The 15,989-nt window shown below is 41.7% G+C and overlaps 1 protein-coding gene across 5 annotated transcripts in view; it reads left to right on the forward strand.

Annotated features, from left to right (window-relative positions):
• Raf1 (Raf-1 proto-oncogene, serine/threonine kinase) overlaps positions 1 to 15,989 on the forward strand; it is a 52,248-nt gene that overhangs the window by 30,708 nt on the left and 5,551 nt on the right. For 2 of the 5 annotated variants that reach the window (XM_085686895.2, XM_085686896.2), the window contains exons 3-11: positions 3,812 to 3,924; positions 6,032 to 6,134; positions 6,433 to 6,590; positions 7,730 to 7,828; positions 9,626 to 9,779; positions 10,266 to 10,325; positions 14,017 to 14,044; positions 14,150 to 14,277; positions 14,612 to 14,729. In XM_085686895.2, coding sequence (XP_085543021.1) covers positions 3,812 to 3,924; positions 6,032 to 6,134; positions 6,433 to 6,590; positions 7,730 to 7,828; positions 9,626 to 9,779; positions 10,266 to 10,325; positions 14,017 to 14,044; positions 14,150 to 14,277; positions 14,612 to 14,729 — 961 coding nt within the window. The remainder of the gene's footprint in view (positions 1 to 3,811; positions 3,925 to 6,031; positions 6,135 to 6,432; positions 6,591 to 7,729; positions 7,829 to 9,625; positions 9,780 to 10,265; positions 10,326 to 14,016; positions 14,045 to 14,149; positions 14,278 to 14,611; positions 14,730 to 15,989) is intronic. The other 3 variants (XM_085686897.2, XM_085686898.2, XM_085686899.2) reach the window with 3 other exon arrangements.

The raw sequence follows: 15,989 nt of genomic DNA on the forward strand, positions 1-15,989 counted from the left end.
CAGCCTGTAAGAACCTGGAACTGTGGCCTTTGTTCTTCCTGATTGAAGGCACCCTTTTCCTCTCCCGTGTTGTACTATCTGTAGTACAATATTCCAATTCTCCTAATCCCTTCCCCCTTTAGGGCTTATTGGGGCTGGCTGTAGCTGTGAGCTCATAACTAATAAAGTTCTTTTGAACATATCAATCTGCCATGTTTCTGCCAACCTGCAGTAATTTCTAATTGCCAACAGCTTTTTCAGCATTTTTTTTTTTTAGGAGAAAAAAAATCTTCACTAGTTAGTATTGCTTTAACTAGAAACTTAGATAGCACATTGGTTGTGCAGTTGATATCTCTCTCTCTCTCTCTCTCTCTCTCTCTCTCTCTCTCTCTCTGTCTCTCTTTCTTTCTTCCAACTCTTTCGGGGCCCACTACCCAGCTCCCAAGTAAATACTTGGAGACTTATTCTTGCTTATAAATGCTCAGCCTTAGCTTGGCTTGTTTCTAGTTAGTTTTTCTAACGTAAGTTAAATTATTCTTTTTTTTCTTTGACATTTTGCCTCTGGGCTTTTTTACCTTTCTTTATACTATATGTCTTTCTTTCTTACTCCATGGCTGGTCCATGGCATCCTCCTCTCCTTCTCCTTTTTTCACTTCTAGCTCTTCTTTCTCCTATTTATTCTCTCTACCTGTCAGCCCCACCTATCCCTCTCTCCTGCCTCGCTATTGCCATTCAGCTTTTTATTAGAGCAATGTTTTCCCAGGCACAGTAGCACAGCTTTACAGAGTTAAACAAATACAACATAGAAGAATGCAACACATTTTTGCATCATCAAGCAAATATTCCACAGCATAAATGAATGTAATATATCTTATATTAATATTCCACAACATGGTTGTTTCCCACAGTTGGATGCAAAAATAAGTTCCTCTCTTGTCTTTTGTTAGTTGCATCATCTAGACAAGTTAGTTACCTAGTATTTGAGCCTCTCTAACTTTTCCGGCCCAAGGAGTATACTTTTAAGAGTAGCTACTCATTAGTGCAGCTAATAGTATTTCTGAGTCGTTTATTCATCTGATAGTTCTTGGCAGCCTTTGTTGGAGCATAGCAGGTGGATGGGAGTTTGACATCTCCTGCAGCTTATAAAAAGCTTATAAAGGGTGTTACTTTCTTCTATTTCTTTGGCAAATATGGACCACCTTTCTCTGGGAAACCAGTGATGGAAGGTGTCTTTTGGCAGCCAGCACCCTCAGGCAGCCAGCACTCTCCCTATCCTAGGGTGGCTCTACACTTGGAAGCCAGGATTTCTCTCCATACAGCTCAGTGAAGCATCACTTAACTACTTTCAGCATGCATCCGTGGGGGTAGAAGAAACAGTTGGAGGATGTGTCTGCCTGAAATGATTTTAGAAGAATAATTATTAGTCTTTAAATGTTCCTTGTCATTTTGTTTTCTAAACATGCACATCTCTCTGGCTGCTGCCACTGCTTCTCATTGTTACTGGACAGGTGAGTGACCAGAGCTGAGAACTGCTGCCCCTACAACCACCTGATAGACAGGCATAGACATGGGTTCCTGGACTCTACCTCAGGGTTCCGGAAGCAGACTCCTTGGATGTGTTAGTACAGGAGGCTAGGGAATCTATTTCACAACCCCCTTGGCTGCTCCAATGCTGTCTGCATGTGAGAATGTTAGTAGAGTAGAGGACCGTTAAAGAGTCGTCTAGCTCTCAGAACCTGTGACTTCTAATAGAGGTAATAAAATAACCTCACATCACTTTACAGTCTTGAAAGCCATGCTTGCAGCATAGATACAGGTCATGAGTCTATTAGTGTGTGAGTTTAGCACTCTTTGCTATTTTCTCCCCTCAAATCTCTAGTGCAGGCATGCCTGCCTTGTTTTGCTGGACATTAGTAAGATGCTATAAGGGTAAGTATCTGTGAAAGTAGGGAGACAACAACAGTTCTGCTATGTTCATCACCTGACTTACCCTTAGCTGATCATAGCAGTTCTGTATGTCTGTTTCCACCCACACCTTTTTATTTGTTTTGATACAAATCTCAGATAACATGTGCCTGAACTAGTTTGGTATGTGCAAGAAACTTTTTTTCTTTAGACACGGTCTAACACTGCAGTCCATGCTGAGCTTAAGCTCAAAATAACCATCTGCTTCAGTCTCTGGAATACTGGAAATAGATACAAGCCACCATGCCAGCTGTAAGGAACCTAAAAGATGTTAATAGTATTTATTTTTAAATAGGCAACAAGATTTATAAGGACTGGGTGACCTCTGCCCCTCTCTAGCTCCCCAGTTCTTCCCCTTCGTTTTCCTGTGATAAAGAAAATTCATTAACCTGGAGAATCAGTTGAACTCATCCACAGCCAAGGAGGAGCTCTTACAGCTTGGAAAAATCTTTTGCTTTCCTCTGACATAATCGATCATTTAGGAGAATTTCCTCCCTGACCTTTGTTACACCTGGATTATCTGCCCTACACCTTCAGACTTGGTTGTAGTTCTCTTTGCTGGCCTATCTGTACTCTTCAAAGACTGGTGAATGGCCAGCTAACTCCCTGTTAGTGATTGGCAATATAAAAATAAGACCATGTGAAAAACTTAAACACGAGTTGTCATTGTTTAGGTTCTGTCTCGCTCCTTCCTACTAGTTTTGTCTCTACTTTGTATTCAGATGTTGTGGTCTGTTTTGAGGTCAGACATCCTTGCCTTGCTTCTTAAGACAGCACCATCTGAAATCAGCTAGAAAGAGAATGGCCAAGGAAGGCTGAGATTGCTTCCGACCTGATTATACAGTCAGCCAGGGTATGGTGCCATGCAGGCAGTTCAGAGCCACTTCAAATTGTCCTGTTCTTCTTGCTGGCTCTGCTGACTCGACCCACTTTTTTACTTTTTTTTTTTAAATTAATTTCCTAGGCTTTGAAGCTAAAATATCTAAACTCTTTAAGAGATTATTCAATATTTTAATGCTGTAGGTACAAGTACTTTGCTTTGCGGCTCCAAGTAGCAACGAAACTTCTAAAGTGTGGATTAGGGCACTGTGTGGAGCACATACTGCCCAGTGTGTCTGGTGCATATTGGTGTCTGTCACTAACGTCAAGCAGGAGCTCTGCTCTTCCATTTCCTACTCATCTCACTACTTGAAATTTGTTAGGAAGATAGGCAAGATTTTATTATAGAGGTTTATCTCACATTTGTTTCCCTTCTGGTGATGCTCGCACTCATGCGTACACTTACAAGTAAAGGTAATTAGAGATGTTACACCCCCCCACACACACACACTTAATTAAAATTTATTTGTGTGTGTGTGTTGTGTCCATATGCCTGTTCCATGGTGTAGTTGTGGAGGTCAGAGGATGAGTAATTCTGGGAGTCTGTATCTTCTTCCATCATATTGGTCCCATGAATGGAACTTTGATTGTCAGGCTTGGCAACAAGTGTCTTTCCCTGCTGAGTCATCTCACTGGCTCCCAAATACCAACTTTGTTGTTAATAGCAAGACATACATCTTTCCAAGTCATACAATGTAATAAACATGTATTGGTTTCCCCACTTTTAAAATAGTCTTATTCTTTGTATTGTTCTAATAAAAGTATTTTCCTCTAGTTAACTACTGTTCTGGGGATAATAATACAGGAGATGCATAATGTGTCCCAGACTCATGGTCTGTGTGCACTTGCTTGCACTCACTGCTGAATACCATTGCAAATAGTCTGTCATAAATCTATACCATTTTACAGACGGGTGTGTGTATTTCAGTGCTCATTCTTGCAAGTGGCTCCATAGCCTGTGTTGGTACTAAAAGTTATCTTTTTGCAGGTCAATGTGCGCAATGGAATGAGCTTGCACGACTGCCTTATGAAAGCTCTCAAAGTGAGAGGCCTGCAGCCGGAGTGTTGTGCAGTGTTCAGACTTCTTCAGGAACACAAAGGGTAAGTGCAAATCAGTCAGCACCATTTAGAACAGTAAGGATTTCATAGCTTCAAATAACTTGCTTCACAAATGCTTTGTATTAGATTCCCAGGGATTATTAGTGTATACTTTACACTTTAAAGTATCAATTCAAAAAAATTTGCTGCTGAGAACTTGAAATTATTGCCTGAACATGGTCTTGCAAACTATAATGCACAGGAGATGCTAATAGCGTGCTCAGTGATGGAAGTAGAATTGTTAGAAGGCATATTTTTGAGTGAAAGAATGTTCCTAGTATTTGCCACACAGAGTGCGTACTCTGAAAATGTTTACATTGTTTTTTATAGTTAAGCTGGAGGGATGGCTCATTAAGAGTGCTTGCTGCTCTTGCAGAGAACTCAGGTACAGTTCCCAGTACTCAAATCAGGTGCTTCACAACTGATTGGAGCTTCAGTTCCAGGGGATCTGATGCCCTTTTTTGGCCTCCAGGAGCACCTTCACACACATGGTGCATATACATGCACTCAGAGACACACCAAATATACATATTTTTTTCTTTTTAAAGAATACTATCTTTGACCTGAAGAAATACCCCAATCAGTATAGTGCTTTCCTTGCCAACTGGTTGCCAGAATTAACATAAACCTTGGGCATGGTCAGCACCTGTGGCAGAGACAGGCAGTTAGGTCCCTGAAGCTTGCTGACCCCTTTACCCTAATTGTTGAGCTCCAGATTGGTGAGAGAACTTGTCTTAAAAAACAAGGTAGATGGAACTTGAAGAATAACATCTCAGGTGATCTTGCTACATATACCACTTACTGCAGTCCTATAGAGATGCTCTTGTCATTCATACTTTGTCAGCCAAACCTGGGGAAACCTTTGACTTTGCCCTCTTTGGAAAGCAGTACTTCTGTTATTAACTTCCTGCTTGTTCTCTTTGTGGTTCTTAGTTCCCCAGCTGGAGAGCTTACCCTCCACCTGTCTCTTTCTCTGCTTAGTCAGCAGTTAATTTTCTGATCTTCAACACGTCATCACTTTTAGCTGGCTTTATTCCCATGTTGGTCCCCAAGCTGATCCATAGACTTCCTTTTATGTCTAGGGAGCTTCTGAGACAGGGGCTTGGTCCACTCTTCTTCAAAGCTGTGTGACTGGGAACTGATCTCAGTTTTCTTTAGGGCAGATAGCTCCTACTGCCTGTGCAGAGAGTGGGACTGCCTTCCTGGTCTTCCTTAGGACACAGCAGTACTCTTGTCAGATACCATCTCCCTACCTTAAGGAACGGATTGTTGCCTGTTGGGTAACCAGAAGAGTGGCTTGTTGGCTTCTGGCAGGTGATAGAGATGTTAAATATGTTACACTCCTTCTTGACTGGGAATGTTCATCCTCTACAAATGGGAGATTAACTAAACAAGACAGGTTTTCCTTAAATTGCTATGATGTCCTATCTGCTTGTTCTGGGCAAAGAAACAGCATTGTCAGTTAATTTTAAAGACCATTTTGTCTATAGCCTTTATTTTTATAAACTCTACAAACAACTTTGAGTTAGTAACTAATGGGAAAGGCATCTCTGTTTGCATTATGTTTATATACATTCAGATTGAAGTGGCTGTTGAACACTAAACTTGAGCACTGGAATCTGGGTGGTGGCGCACACCTTTAATCCCAGCACTTGGTAGGCAGAGGCAGGTGTATCTCTGAGTTCAAGGCCAGCCTGGTCTATAAGAGCTAGTTCCAGGACAGGCTCTAAAACTAAGGATAAACCCTGTCTCAGAGAATAAAAACAAACAAACAAACTAAACCAAACTTCGAGCACTGTAGTGACTGTACCTCACTTTATGGGATCTTGGGATTTTAGTAGGATTTTAATATTATAGTCCCCTTAAAGACATAGTTACCCTTGTCATGAGCTTGTTTTATGTCATTGTTCAAAGGGAGCTTTGTTCTAAGAGTGTAAATTTTGGAGTCCAGCAGGCCTGTCACTCTGTGAACAGTTTCTCTTCAGGGCCCCAATTGGCTTATTTTTAGGGTGGGACCAGAGCACCTGTCAGGTGTGCTTAGACAGCATGCAGTAAACAGTCCTGAGCCTTATCTGCTGTTCCCTTATATTATGCTTTGGATAATTTTTAGTAAGAAAGCACGCTTAGATTGGAACACCGATGCCGCCTCTCTGATTGGAGAAGAACTGCAAGTGGATTTCTTGGATCATGTTCCACTCACAACTCACAACTTTGTAAGTTTCAGTGCCCATCTTTTTCTGCCATTTTGGCTCTTGGCTGTGCATGGTTGACCTTTCCGAGAAGCACTAGACATGTGCATTGTTAGTTGCTTTCAGTTCTCCCTATGTGGTTGTGTACAGTGGGCAGTTTAGAACCCATTAACAGAGGTCCCTTTGCCTTCCGTTTCTGAATTTGACAGTGTTGGAAGTATGATTCTTCACTGTGGGAGACTCTTGTGAGGCCAGTGGAGAAAGCACCTTGTTGGTTCTTGACTTGTGTTATTGTAATTCTGTACCTGCTTTCTTGTCACAGGCACGGAAAACGTTCCTAAAGCTTGCATTCTGTGACATCTGTCAAAAGTTCCTGCTAAACGGATTTCGATGTCAGACGTGTGGCTACAAGTTTCATGAGCACTGTAGCACCAAAGTACCCACTATGTGTGTGGACTGGAGTAATATCAGACAGCTTTTGTAAGGCATTTGTTTTTTTCCTTGTAAAAATTCAGGGTCAGGCACAGAAATGCTTTTGAGGATGCTCATTATACATTTTTATTGAAAAGTCTGAGTTTTAGGTTTGTTAAATAATTCTGTGATTCAGAAACTATCTACTTTAGAAACACCATAGTTCTAAAATTAGCTAGTTTTAGTAGGGCACCCTAACTGGTTTGTAAAACAAACAGGTAGGGAGCTGGCAGATGACTCAGTTGGTGAAGTGTTTATTTTAAGCGTGAGGGTTGAGTTTGATCACCAGCAGTGACATAAAAGCTGGGCCCACACCGTGTGTGTGTAATCTTAGACTTGGGAAGGTGGAGACAGGTCTGTCCTTGGGACTTTGCTGGCCAGCTAGCCTAGCTGAGCTGACACCACAAACAGGTAGGAACCATTGTCTGGCAAATAGTTACTGACAGGAATTTGTCAAGGAAAAGAACACAGGGACATGGAAATCAAAGGGCTTTTTTATTTTTTTTCCTCAACTGGGTTGTGAGCTGTCCCAAGAAAGCAGAAAGTAGAGCTCTTGCTATTTCCTTCCCCTTACACAGGGAGCAATGTGTTTGTGCCTCAGACATTCTGGATATTAAAAAAATTGAGGTACCAACATATATTTCACAGAGAAAAAATGGTTTAAATAATTGTAAATTTAAGATTACACTTATTAAAGCCCTTTAAAAACTTGTATTGAGTACAGGGTTAGTTTCACCCTTATTGGAGCATGTTAGGAAAATGAGAGGAACACTGTCTTTACTCACAATGGGAAGGAACTGTTTGGCTCCCATAGAAGTCACCTGTTGGTTCTCAGAGAATTTGAATAGCAGAAAGGCATGTGCTTGTATTGCACTATCACTTAGGAGAACATTACTCTGAGATAGCTGGGCAGGAACAGACTTTTCTAGATATGCATCCTAGCAGGACACATGTTCATTGACCAGTTGATGTCACTCAGTCTGTAATCTAGTCCTTTGTGTTGGTAGTCTCTTCCAACATGTGTCTAAAGCACTTGAGAAACATGAAAAAAGAGAAGTTGGGATGTAGCTCTGGGTTTGCAGGGAAGGGGCTGGATTCTCTGAAAGAGGACAAAAATCTGTAAACCAGTCTTTCCATGTTTTATTCAGGCTGTTTCCAAATTCCACTGTTGGTGATAGTGGAGTACCAGCACTGCCTTCTTTGACAATGCGTCGGATGCGAGAGTCTGTTTCCCGGATGCCTGCTAGGTAATGTTTTACTTTGCACTCTTTTGGAAAGTTACACTGGGTAGGGTGAGTTGGGAGCCTAAATACAAAGAAGTCCCTCTTGATGTCCTGGTATCTGCAGACCCTTTGCTGCCTCTGTGGAACATCAAGTGGAGACCTTTCTCTCTGTGGTTCCATGGAACTTACATTCTGAAAAGTGATTTTGACTGTAGGCCCTTCTGTTACAACACAACCCTCAGTCTCACACCATATTTATGAAAAGCTTGAGATCCTGCCTTCTTCCATTTGTGTGGAATTAAGCATCTAGGGAAAGGTCTCCAAAATGAGTATAGTGACTAAGAAGAACACTAGACTTTACTTTTTAAAAAAAAATCTTTATGATTTATTTATTGTGTATATAGTATTCTGCCTGCATGCATGCCTGCAGGCCAGAAGAGGGCACCAGATCTCATAACAGATGGTTGTGAGCTATCATGTGGTTGCTGGGAATTGAACTCAGGACCTTTAGAAGAGCAGGCAGTGCTCTTAATCACTGAGCCATCTCTTCATCCCCAGACTTTACTTCTAAAATGTTTACCATGGCCTACAATCCAAGTAGATAGAAATAGGTCCCTTTTCTGTTAAGCTTTTAAGTTTGCATTTAACCTGTCATTGCTGTTTTCTAGCTTTAACATTCAGAGTTCAGTGACACACAAGAATTTAGAACCTAAAATCAAATTACATTTTTATCTAAAATATCTGACTTTTAACTTATAGTTAATCAGTTAGTATTTAATGACCCCTGTAAAAACTGTAAAATTCCTTGTCCACTATCTTAGAACAAGGAATTTGTACTGAAATGCATTTGTGTCTGACTTGGATGAATTCTTTTTGGTAATTTGAAAACTACATTTAAGCAAAAAAAAACTACTTGCCATGAAGAAGAAACTAGATTCTGAAAGCCTAAATGCAGAATTTCTAGTGCAAGGTGGCATTCAGTGAGGGAACAACTCTCTTTAAGCAAGGCCAGGCACATTCAGGGTGGTGTGGTCATAGACAGAACTGAATCCTTTAGAAAAGCCAGTCTTTATCCCTTGAGTTCATATGAATATGACCTGAACAAACCTTAAATTAAGTTTACAGAACAGATGTTTTAATTTGTTTTGTTGGAGTTGGGGTGGAGTTCAGGGCCTCATCTAAGGCTTGTGCCGTGCAATGGAGTTATACATTAGCCATGGAAGCTGTTACTTGTTTCAAGATACTGGAGCTCAGACCTGGAGCCTTACATAGGCTAGGATGACATTCCTTCTACCACTGAGCTAACATTCCATCCCTCATCCCATACTTGCTAATGTGTGCTCTAGGCTGGAACTGTCATTTCATAGGTCGGGGTTGTAGGTCTAATATGGAATATACACTTTGTTGTGTGCTGGCTACAGAGAGAAATTCTCAGTCCTTTTTTTTTCTTCACTTAAATTGGGCAGAGTCCAGTTAGCATTAGGTAGTAGTTTAGCAAATACTTACCTGTTCTTAGAGACATTGTAAAACTCTGAAGTATTCTGAAGAGTGACTTACCACCAAGGAGAACTTATATGATGGATTCCCCTTTTCACAGGCAATGACAAGCATGTTTATTTTTCATTTTTAAAAATTTGCACACAAAAAGAACCTAGACAGAGTTTTTAAATAGTGCATACTGAATGAGTGAAACATCGCATCACAGGTTATATGGGTCAGGTTTGCCTTAAAGGGTCTTAATGAGGTAGGCAGTTGAAAAGACTTTGCCAGTGTGGAGGCCTGAGTGCCAATCATGAGACTCTCTTTCTTCTCCATGCCTAGTTCCCAGCACAGATACTCCACACCTCATGCCTTTACTTTCAACACCTCCAGCCCTTCCTCTGAAGGTTCCCTCTCCCAGAGGCAGAGGTCAACGTCCACTCCCAATGTCCACATGGTCAGCACCACCTTGCCTGTGGACAGCAGGATGATTGAGGTAATAGGGCCCCTTGGGGATGGTGATCAACAGCAGTAGTTAACATTGGGAGCACAGAAGCTGCTCAGGAATATTGCAGTATTTTCTCAGGCCCTTGAACTTATTTTTAAATCTGGTATATCCATAGACTGACTTCATAACAAGGCCAGTGTATCATTCCAGTGGGGAAACAAAAGTCCACGCTAACCATTGTGCTCTGTGTCCCAGCTTTGGATGCGAGTTCTTTAAGCTGGTACAGATATGTGCAGAGCAGCTTCATGTGATGAGGGGCGTTGTAAAAATAACAGATGCTCTAGAGGACTGTAAAGCTCTAGGATCTAAGTGCAAATGTGACCTTGCCAGTCAGTTTTCGCAAACTGCCTTTTCTTTTCTTGTGTGCTCTGTTTGTTTGGTTTGCTTTCTAGCTCATCTTTAAAATCGACTGACTACACTTTAAATGCTTCCTTTGTTCTTTATTCTTCTTTATTTCTCATTGCTTTGGACTAGAATAACAGCCTGAATGCCTCTCCCAGGCCGTGCTCCAGACGGTTTTGTCTGAGGGGAAGAGTAGGTATTTTCTACATGCCTTTGCTTCTTGTGTTTAATAGGACAGTCTGTCAGATGGTAGGCTATCATGGGAGATAATAGATACGTTCTTTTATAGTGCTACTCAGACTTTTGCCATGTTTTCTTTCTTTTATATAGAGTATTTATGAATAAAACAAACACTATATGAGTTGCTACTGCTAGGTGAATTTCTCAGGGTAGATTCTCTAAGGCAAGGGCATTGAAATAGTTTTTAAAAAGTCAGTTGTCTCTAAAGACAATGATGGACTGATAGTAACACAGTACTGAGTTCAGACATTAGAAACCAAAGCATCTCACCCATTTGGTTGATGTGACCTAGAAAAGCCAGCCTATCAGAAAGCCTATCAGAAAGTCTGGCATCCTGGCACATGCCTAGAATTCCAGTACTCTGGAAGACCTTATTCAGGACCAGTCTGGGCTACACAGTGCGATCATGTTTCAAAATCAAATAAAAAAGACACAACAGACATGATCATGTAACTATGCTTTCTCGTCTTTGTTCCTTGACACCTGCCATATTAGGTGCAATTTCTCTGTAGTTACAAATCACCTTTAACCTCTTATCTTGTCCAGTGTAAGCTATGGACTTTATCATAATGATTGGTCCTATATACTTAAATACAATTATAAATTATTTTCTTTGTTTTATTTCCGTATAAATTGTTAATATACTCAAAGTGAAAATTCTCCATTTTCTAACATAAGTGGCACAAGTATTTTATTTTAATTCTGTTTGTGCCTCAAAAGAAAATTTGATTCTTGGCCTCTTTTTCCCCCCTTTTTGGTGTTTTTATTTTTGTTTTCCAAGACAGACTTTCTCTGTGTAACAGTTCTGGCTGTTTTGGAACTCACTTTGTAGACCAGGCTGGCCTCGAACTCACAGAGATCCACCTGTCTCTGCCTCCCAAGTGCTGAGTTAAAGGCGTGTGCCACCATGCCTGGCTTTTCTTCCTTTCCTTTTTCTTCCTTTCCTTCCCCTTCTTCCCCTTCCCCTCCCCTTCCCCCCTCCCCTCCCCTTCCCTCCCCTTCCCTCCCCTCCCCTTCTTTCCTCTCTCTTTTCTTTCTTTTTCCAATAACAATTCAGCATTTTAGACTGAATGATGTTTGGCTTACACCAGTTATAGCACTTAAATCTAGGAACACATAAAAATTTATCATGTGATTATGTGATCCAATTATAGTAATTACCACCAAATAAAATACATGGTAGAGGGAAAAAAAGGTAAGAGACATTAAGAAAAACTGTCCTGTTGTACTCTGGAATATAGTTTTAATCAATAAAAATAACAGAAGAGGTCTGGGCGGTGGTGGTGCACATCTTTAATCCCAGCACTTGGGAGGCAGACACAGATGGATCTCTCGAGGCCAGCTTGATCTACAAAGTGAGTTCTAAGACAGTCAGAGGTACACAAAACCTTGCCTTGGAAAACAAAAACAACAAACCAAAAAAAAAAAAAAAAAAAAAACCAACCAACCCAGAAGACATTGTTTGAATGGCTAATGTTTCTCCCATTGGCTGCTATCCTGTTATACTTATTTATACAGATATCCAGGCTTTTCCACCTTTCCCTCACAGACACATATCATCAGCCCTAGTTTGAGTTGTAGGGTAAACTTCTGTATTTTTGTGTGTGCAGGTGTCTGGAGGCCAGAGGTTGATATCAGGTATCTTCCACAATTGCCTTTACATTCTGTGTTTTGAATAAGGCTCTCATTGAACCTGGAGCTTGCTGGTTAGGCTAGCATGACCAGTCAGTGAACCTTCAGGATCCTCCTGTCCTCACCTCCCCAGTGCAGGGGTCATAAGTATGTGCCACCACTCTGCTTACATGGCAGGCCCTTCAGCAACCAAGACCTCTTCTGAGGGCCAAGGATCCAAATTCTTTTTTTTTTTTAAAGATTTATTTATAAATCTGCCTCCATGTATGCCCACATGCCAGAAGAGGGCACCAGATCTCATTACAGATGGTTGTGAGCCACCATGTGGTTGCTGGGAATTGAACTCAGGACCTCTGGAAGAGCAGTAAGTGCTCTTAACCACTGAGCCATCTCTCCAGCCCAAGGATCCAGATTCTTAAGCACCTCTGTGGATGTTTTACAGACAGGCCAGGCTCATGAATCAGAACTAGGAGGCTTTACTCTATATTGTTAAAGATACTTGAATAGGATGGATACCTGAAACAGGTCCGGTGTGTGTGTGTGTGTGTGTGTGTGTGTGTGTGTGTGTGTGTGAGAGAGAGAGAGAGAGAGAGAGAGAGAGAGAGAGAGAGAGAGAGAGAGAAAAGAGGGAGGGAAGGAGAGAGAGAGAGAGAGAGAGAGAGAGAGAACACAGTAGTTTGGTTTGTTGCTTTTTTACTCTTGAAAAGGTATCTTTAAAAGTCAGGCATGGTGGCACATGCCTGTAATCACAGCACTAGCAAGGCTGAGGCAGAAGAATGGCAAGTTCAGAACCAGCCTGTGCTATACAATGAGACTATATCAAAAACAAATGAACAAAAAATATGGATGGAGTGATGGCCCAGCAGTTAAGAGCATTTGTTCTTCACAGGACCTTGGTTCAGGTACCAACATCCACACACAGTCTTACTGCTGTCTATAACTTCAGCTCCAGAGGATGTAACATCCTCTTCTGGCCATCAAGGGAACTGCACAAATATGGTTTGCACATATACATGCAAGCAAAACACCCATACACATTAAATGAAAAAAAAAAGCCTTAAAAAATTGAGTGGGAACATTGCAGTAATAGCTTCATGTTGTTTGTTGTGGTATTACAAAGAGAAATGCAGATGACTTTCTAGAAAGACACTTTCTGAAGTGATGAGAGTCAAGTGGTTTATATATATATATTATACATTCCAACCTAAAGAAAAATTAAAATTTAGAAATGTCTCATAGAGGGCTGTATAGATAGTTGGGTAGTTAAGAGTACTTGCTGCTCCTGAGGACCCAAGTTCAAGTCCAAGCACATGTCAGGAAGGGCATAGCTGCCTGTAACTCCAGCTCCAGAGAATCCCATAGTCTTTTGCCCCCTAGGGCACTTGCATTCTTACATACACACAAATCAAAAATAAAATCTTAAATGTCCAATGGAAGTAGGTTTGAAGTAGTATCTTATGCTAAAGGAGCTGAGGCTGAGAGCTATGTGATGGTCATTTCTGCTACCATGGAGTCTCCTTTCCTGTCCATGTGGGTTTTAAGATGTAAACACAGGATTCAGGCACTGGGGTTCATGTCTTTTTCAGTTCCTATAACTGAGGCTTCAAGTAGTACTTACCTGTATTGAATCCAGCTTTGGTCCATTTTGTCCTTACTCTTACTGAAATAAAAATGAGCCTGTTACTGGATCTCTGTCTCTGAGTAAGCCTCAGTAGAGCAGGATCCTGAGTCTGTGCGGGAGATGCCAGTTGACAGTAACTTTGCCAAAGGTTCGTTTCTGAGTAATAATGTGGTTTGAATGAAAAGTTAAACTCATTTCACATAGTATTTAATAGAAAGCAATCTTGGAAAAATAAGCTTTGGGTATTAGGTAAACCAGGAAATTAGGAGTATAGAAGTATACTTTGTATTTTAGAGGGTTAATTAATAAGTGCTTTGTTCCTACGCCCTCTCCCCCTAAGAAAAAAGGCCTTTTCTAGTGTATCTGATCAGCTTTTATTTTCTGTTTCAGGATGCAATTCGAAGTCACAGTGAATCAGGTACTTTACCCCAGTCATTTAGTGATCAGTAATGGGCTTTTTCTCTCTGCTGTGATCTTCTGTTGGCTTATCTACGTGTGGATTCTGTTTGTCTTGTCTATTAAGCCTCACCTTCAGCCCTGTCCAGCAGCCCCAACAACCTGAGCCCAACAGGCTGGTCACAGCCTAAAACCCCTGTACCAGCACAAAGAGAACGGGCACCAGGATCTGGGACCCAGGAAAAAAACAAAATTGTGAGTATGGCCAATAATACCTCCTGTCCTTCAGGGTTCAGTAAAGATAAACTCTTGGAAATCAGAATGCACTTAACATATTTGGGGGTGGGAACCCAATAAAATACATTGAAGGAAAATGACTGCCAGTATCCCCTGGCATGTTCACATTCTATAGATTGCCATTTAGCTACAGCTCAGTAAACTGGCATCTCCTCAAGGACAGAATTGTAGCTGCAGTTTCAGTGTCCATCTTTAAAGGACTGATGGGGTGGGATGACCCTTCCTTTGATAGTCCTGCTCCCAGCAGGCTGTTGGCATTCTGTGGGTTGTGAATGATTTCCACTTGTTTCAGAGGCCTCGTGGACAGAGAGATTCAAGCTATTACTGGGAAATAGAAGCCAGTGAGGTGATGCTGTCCACTCGGATTGGGTCAGGCTCCTTTGGCACTGTGTACAAGGGCAAGTGGCACGGTGAGTTTGGGATCTATCTCCAGCTTCAGGATTTAGCAGAGGGCTAGGGCCTTCCTGGTTCACAGTGGCCTTCTTTATGGGGATTTGATTACATCTGGCAATCAAATCAATCCTGAAATTTCACAGCATTCTAACCTGCCTTTAGTGCGTATAATAAAGTTCTAGTGATGCTGAGAAACCAGTGACCAAATATTAGCCCTGTAGTCAGGTAGGTGTCATTGCTGCTATTTTTTCTAACTAAGCCAGTTCTGCTCATGGGACATGCTTCTTCACTGAGCAGGTGTTTGCTGCTTTGGTGGAGAACACCCTAGACACCAGCAGCTGAAGGGACCTTAGAACAGGTACAAAGAGCAGGAACTGCCAGCGTCCTCTGGCACATTCACATTCTGTAAGTTGCCACAGCCATACAGGAATCCCCCTTCCTCAGCCACTGGGACCTGCCACTAGGGCACACGTGGCTTAGGGTCTGTGTGCTTGCTGGACAGGTGACTTCAGCACTGCATCTCCTCTACGCAGATGTGCTACACAGATCCAGCAGCCTGTGTAGTCAGAGACTGCAGGTTCATTTCCCAGCTGCCCAAACCCGAATAATCACACAAAAACTATTAATTACAACACTGTTTGGCTGATGGCTCAGGTGTATTTTTAGCTAGCTCTTGTATCTTAAATTAACCCTTTTTTTTAATTAATCACCATGAGATTATGGCCTATCACTAAGGTTCCGGTCCGGTGTCCTCCTTCAGGCAGCTACATGGCGTCTGACTCTGCCTTCCTTCTCTTTATATTTCTGTTCTGAGTTCCCGGCTTTTTGGTCCAAAAAGCTTTATTCATCAACCAATAAAAGCAACACATATATAGAAGGACTTCCCACATCCAGCCTGTGTCTTTGGTGCTGGGGAATGCCAGTTACCAGGCCAGCTATAGAAGATAAAGCTGTAACTCACAAGAAGTCAGACTGGAGCCTCACAGGAACCTGTCAAGAACAGACTGCCTCATGACCACATTCCTCAGGTTGAGGGCCTACCCATTACCGGGGTGCTCTCAGCTGACTCAGACTTTGATCATGGGTACCTTGGTTAACTTGACTTTTTTGAGACAAGATCTTGATATGGCTTAGGTTGGCCACCTACCTCAGTTTTCAGAGTGAACAGACTTATAAAAATTAGAGCTGGGTGGTGATGGCACACGCCTTTAATCCCAGCACACAGGAGGCAGAGGCAGGTGAATTTCTGTGTTCAAGGCCAGTTTGGTCTACAGAGT

Source organism: Myodes glareolus, chromosome 3, assembly GCF_982192425.1.
Source record: "Myodes glareolus chromosome 3, mMyoGla1.1, whole genome shotgun sequence".
Classification (NCBI taxonomy): domain Eukaryota; kingdom Metazoa; phylum Chordata; class Mammalia; order Rodentia; family Cricetidae; genus Myodes; species Myodes glareolus.